Below are 4,963 nucleotides of genomic sequence, written 5' to 3'. Positions count from 1 at the left end.
CTGAATCATAACAAAGTACCCGAAATTCAAATCCACCATAAAATACTAGGATAATTTGTTCGATGAAAAAAGGTACAGTACGAGTTTTCAGTTTTTTCACATGTCTGCAGAACACGTGTTGAGGCTTAGGTTCAAGTCACACCCTCCCACAGTTTGTGTTGTGGAACTCTGAAAAGCAGTCACCCTATTTTGATTTTTGATATCCAATTTAACGGCTTTCTCTCACTACTAAAGCCGAACCTAAAGAGAATCTGACTTGGACATCGGAGAGGCTTTTCTCAGAACCCCCGAGGCTAGGTTTGTTCTTTCTATTAGGTACAAGTCAGGTGGTGGGAACGACTCCACGGACCTCTAGTCCACAAAGAGGAAAGGACCGAGTCAAGCTCGGTGGTGCTTAGAACTCACACTTTGTAACCTAGTCCCCTGTGTATTTGTATTTACTCTTAAGTACATTTACATTCCGGGAACAATTTTGATTCGAATCCTAATTCCCTTTATTGACTATGTTTCTTTGACTTGACAGACCATGTTACTCCCGTTTCAGGTAAAATTTTATATCCTGAGACAGTACTTGTTTAAATATGATCATTTAATCAATAGAATCGCAAGCGATTGCATTCCTGTACTAATCCTATTATAAACAGGCAGCACTGCAGCAGTTAGCATAACAGAAATGGCGAGTAAAGTCTGAGCCTTTCTTATTCGTACGTGTATGAACAATCAAGCTAATGGTGACAAGTTTCAGTAATGGAAGCAAACAAATTTATACATGTATGAACTATCATATATGCCCACGAATTGTAGCAGTACTGTCCTTAATTCTTGTACCTAACAATGTCAAATATATGTCAATATCCTCGATTTGGATAGCACGACAAGCACAAAACCCTGGATATGACTATCACCATAGCAACTCTGCTTATAAGTATTCATGTCACATTATTAACTAATAACATCAGTTGAATGCTGACAATTTTGCAGGCAAGAACATTTGCCCCAGCCTTTCCGCCTTCAGTAGTGGATATATGATGCCTGATGCACCCTGCATATGGGTTTAAGGATCTTATGGTCATTATCACAACAACAACAACAACAAAAAAACAAAAAACCAAAAAAAAAAAAAAAAAAAACATGTCTAACATTTCGAGTACTATGACAAAAAATATTCAACATGGACATTATTAAGAGGAGGAAATATAGATAGTACCATGAGGACTCGTAAACCAAGCCAAAGGCGCTTAGGAGAAGGAAAAGGAAGCAAGAGACGGCCAAAAGCATATATAGCCACCGCCATTAAGTGAGCAGCTAACCGTAGGGGCTGAGGGTATAGACCACCAAGTAAACCAGTTGGTCCAGTTGAGCATTCTCCTCCAAGCCCTAAGTAGTCAAATAACGCGTTACGCATTTCCTTATGGGCCTCATCAGGTGATGCACAAAATACTTCGTAAAACAACCCCGCCAATGTGTTTATAATACATGCTGCCGGCTGCACAACACCAAGAATGTTAGTACTTTGTTACTGTCAGTTAAACTCAGTTAGTTTTAATACATGTTTACTTTTCACATCTCATACTGGATGAAGAACTCGAAAGAAAACTTAAGTACATTACCTTGCGTAGGGTGTAAAAAGAGTCCAAGCATTTGCATAATCCAGTTAAATCATTCAAGTCCTTCAATGGCCTTAAAACATCTCGGAGAACAACTATATCTGACAACGCCACTGTCATGCCGCCTCCAGTAAAAGGATGACGCATGTTGAATGCATCCCCAACTAGTAAAGCTCCAGGCATTCGCTGAAGTGTTGCTGGCATACTTCTATTAGGCAGTGTTCTTATATTCCCTTCATCAACAGCTGCTACAAATGCCTCGTACAGTTCAGCGGGAACCTAAAGCAGTAACAACCAAGTGGTGTTAGTCCAGTGGTAGCCGGGTTAAACCTTGAAACTTGCAGAAATGCAGAAGTTGAGAGGTCCCGGGTTCGACTACCAGCTGGGGTGATGATCACTTGGCCACTGCAGCCCCCGAAGGGGGTGGCTTACATGGTCCGTGTGGTGGTGTGGGAATGCATGGGCCCGGGGGTTTCAACCCCCTCGTCATCAAAAAACCTAAAGCAGTAACTTCTCTTGTATCAGGAGGATTCAAAATTCTTGTCAACAATGGTACTCCGTAATTATCATATTTTACCATATGCTATCGTAAAACCACCTTACAAAATACTGTCAACTGCAAATCTGTTCTAAAGAAGTCGAGGCCTATTATTTGTTAAGAGGGATTCATTCCTCATTTCGTCCTTAGCCAATATTTGCGAATTTAAAATCTACAATACAAAAGTATCAACACACCTGAGGAGCAACTATGGTTTTCATATATTCTGCCATTTCACCATTCGCCAGAGAAGGTAACTTTTGGTCGGGACCAATAGGCACGTCAACCAAGCATCGGATTTCTACACTGCTGATTGGATAAAACAGAATCATTGACGGGTCTCCTAAAACAATTTGAGCATGATCTGGTAGTGACAACTGACAATTCTTCAACACCACCCCAACAAAATACGAGGGGACGTCTACCTATGCAATTGAAATTTAGTCGCAATTAAGTTGTATGCATTGCTAGGTAGGAGAGCACCCTTAATCATATGATAATATAACATTACCTTTGGAGATGGCGAACAAAGAGAACGCCTCAAATTTGAGGCACAGCCATCACATACAATGGTAAGAGGTGCATAGGCCGTTAACTCTTCACCATTCTTAGTCTTATAATGAACTCCTTTTACAACACCTTGCTCTTCAACCAAAGACATAACTGTCCCTTGCTCTAACTTCAAACTTAAAATGATAAGAAACAAGGATCAAACACTAATAGATCAGAAACGTAACGGCAGAAATATACTACTCCCTCTGTCCTGGTCATTTGTTGTCCTTTGGTTTTGGCAGAAAGACCAAGGAAAGGGAATTGGGCCAATTACTAAATGACAAGTGGAATAAATTGAGTGTGATTGTGAATGATCAAATTACTCATCAAGTTCATTCTTAAAATAGAAAGGACAACAATTGACTGAGACACCCAAAAATGGAAAAGGACAACAAATGACCGGAACAGAGGTAGTACGATACATGAAACCTTATATAGCAAAGCAATGGTTATGTACTTGGGAAGAGAAGCTGCTTTTTCTCTGAGCCTCTGAACGAAACGTCCATTGTAAAAGGATCTTGCAGTGACGTGTGAGGTAAAGTTTTCGCAGGGGTAAGTCAATGTGAGATTCTTGCCATCTTTATAAAATTGATAGCCAACAACTGTCTGAGCATCCACATTATCTAAACAGTCTGTAAATAAAATGCAAAATTTGAAGCCACATCGAATCAGCTCATTTACATTTTGTAAACATTGCAGGAAACTTTTATGTAAAAGCGGCCTCTATAGGAATAATTTCAAAAGTCATTCTACCTCGAAGACCTAATTGGATCAATTTGGAGTATCCTCCAGGATGCAGCAATTCACCGGCTATTCTGTCAGGTGCACGTAAGTCCCGTTCAAGTACGCGAACATTCCGCCCATCCTGTTTAAAAGAAAATCAACCCGACCACAACAATTTCTTAATAATTAAATTGACCAAACCCATGACTCCCTTAAATTGCGACTCCCTCCGTCCCAATCATTTAACTTTTTTAATTGGGACGGAGAGAGTACCAAATTTTCGTCATGTTAACTCTTTCCCATTTATTTTAATTTAATTAAAGATACGTTATTGTGCCAGTCTTCTTCAACCAATTAATTCAGTTTCCAAAAATTGTCTATTAAATTATCGTATAGAGTGTCTCATTCAATTGTTTACCTATTCAGTTTATTGGTACTCTCAGTTCAATTATTTTCCTTTCTATAATATTGGCAATATTTTGAAGAGTAATTTAATTTGATTATCCGGGTAACTTATTGTCCACTTGTCACTAAAAACTAAAACTAAAGTTAAACAAATGATCAGAACGGAGGGGTACTCCGTTCCACTTGCTTGATTTCTCCCTCACAAAATAAGGCAGGTGTAAACTATTCACGAAGATTTGTGTGTTTGTTTAAAAGTCTAACCTTAGCAAGTGAGTAAGCGAGAGCAGCTCCAGCAACACCAGCACCAACGATAATAACATCGCCACCGTATCCGTATGAGGCGGAGAAATCTTCAGTTTCGCACTCCAACTTCTGATGCTTAGGTTTCCGGCCACGAAGAACAAACCCAAGAAGGAGGAGGAGAGAAGCCAAGAAAATGGACAAAATAACAGAGTAATTTCTCAGAAACTCCAACATCGTATCGTGTATACAGTATTATTTTCACTACTGCAGCTTAGATAGATGCTGAATACTCTCTTCTAGTCTTCTTGCTTTTTTGTGGTTGTTGTATAACATGATGACTCATAAATATCTCGTATGCAGTATATAAGATATTTACAATGGTAAACAATTCTAGAACAAGATATTGGTGTATTTTGTGCGACTCTTAGCTAGAGATAGTGGAACCTTGACGCTCAGTTGGTTCGTTACTTGTGGACTTGTGCAGTTGTGCTCTGCTTACTTTTTTTATTGGGATTTACTATATGTGTTATTAGAGGATGAGCAATAGAGAGGATGTTATGATCCTTTTATTTGTTCTTTTACCCTCTTATTTTTTTGACATATCGCTTTTTCTATGATCCACCTTTATTTTCTGTTGAACGATATATTTTGTGTAAATGTTTTTGTGTTGCTTTCTCATTAAACGCTTAACGTATAAATACATTCTGTGCTCGGGTAAAACCCGAGATTACATAATATAATTAGTCGGCCCTAATACCCCCCCTCAAACTGGAGCATGAGGATCAAGAATGCCCAGTTTGCGGAGGAGAAACATAAACTGCGTCGCAGGCAAGGACTTAGTAAAAATGTCAGCTATTTGTTGTTGAGTGGAGACATGAATTGGCTGAATAAGCCG

General features: G+C 39.1%; 1 protein-coding gene across 3 annotated transcripts; it reads right to left on the bottom strand.

Moving 5' to 3' along the window:
- Positions 1 to 674: 674 nt before the first annotated feature.
- Positions 675 to 4,606, bottom strand: LOC141648098 (squalene monooxygenase SE1-like). Of its 3 annotated transcripts, none has more exons than XR_012545931.1 (9): positions 4,087 to 4,606; positions 3,451 to 3,562; positions 3,155 to 3,329; positions 2,657 to 2,831; positions 2,343 to 2,570; positions 1,611 to 1,886; positions 1,208 to 1,486; positions 874 to 1,042; positions 675 to 809 (listed from the first exon to the last, which is right to left on the bottom strand). XR_012545931.1 is itself a non-coding variant. In XM_074456562.1 (8 exons), exons 1-8 carry the CDS (start codon positions 4,300 to 4,302, stop codon positions 956 to 958), a joined length of 1,548 nt encoding a protein of 515 aa, XP_074312663.1. In that variant the 5' UTR covers positions 4,303 to 4,526; the 3' UTR covers positions 750 to 955. The 3 variants fall into 3 exon arrangements, 1 of the variants encoding a protein (XP_074312663.1); XR_012545932.1 differs by having other exon boundaries at positions 675 to 778; positions 883 to 1,042; positions 4,087 to 4,526; XM_074456562.1 differs by having other exon boundaries at positions 750 to 1,042; positions 4,087 to 4,526.
- Between the last annotated feature and the right edge of the window lie 357 nt (positions 4,607 to 4,963).

This window comes from Silene latifolia, chromosome 3 (assembly GCF_048544455.1).
Source record: "Silene latifolia isolate original U9 population chromosome 3, ASM4854445v1, whole genome shotgun sequence".
NCBI lineage: Eukaryota > Viridiplantae > Streptophyta > Magnoliopsida > Caryophyllales > Caryophyllaceae > Silene > Silene latifolia.
Note: the sequence above shows the minus strand (reverse complement) of the source record. Positions and strands in the feature narration are given on the sequence as shown.

Excerpts from the sequence above, each read along its gene's own strand:
- LOC141648098 (XM_074456562.1), bottom strand. The coding sequence starts at position 4,302 with ATGTTGGAGTTTCTGAGAAATTACTCTGTTATTTTGTCCATTTTCTTG. Across the intron at positions 2,571-2,656 it reads TTTGTTCGCCATCTCCAAAG|GTAGACGTCCCCTCGTATTT; the intron begins GTAATGTTATAT and ends TCAATTGCATAG. Across the intron at positions 1,043-1,207 it reads TTGGTTTACGAGTCCTCATG|GGTGCATCAGGCATCATATA; the intron begins GTACTATCTATA and ends ACCCATATGCAG.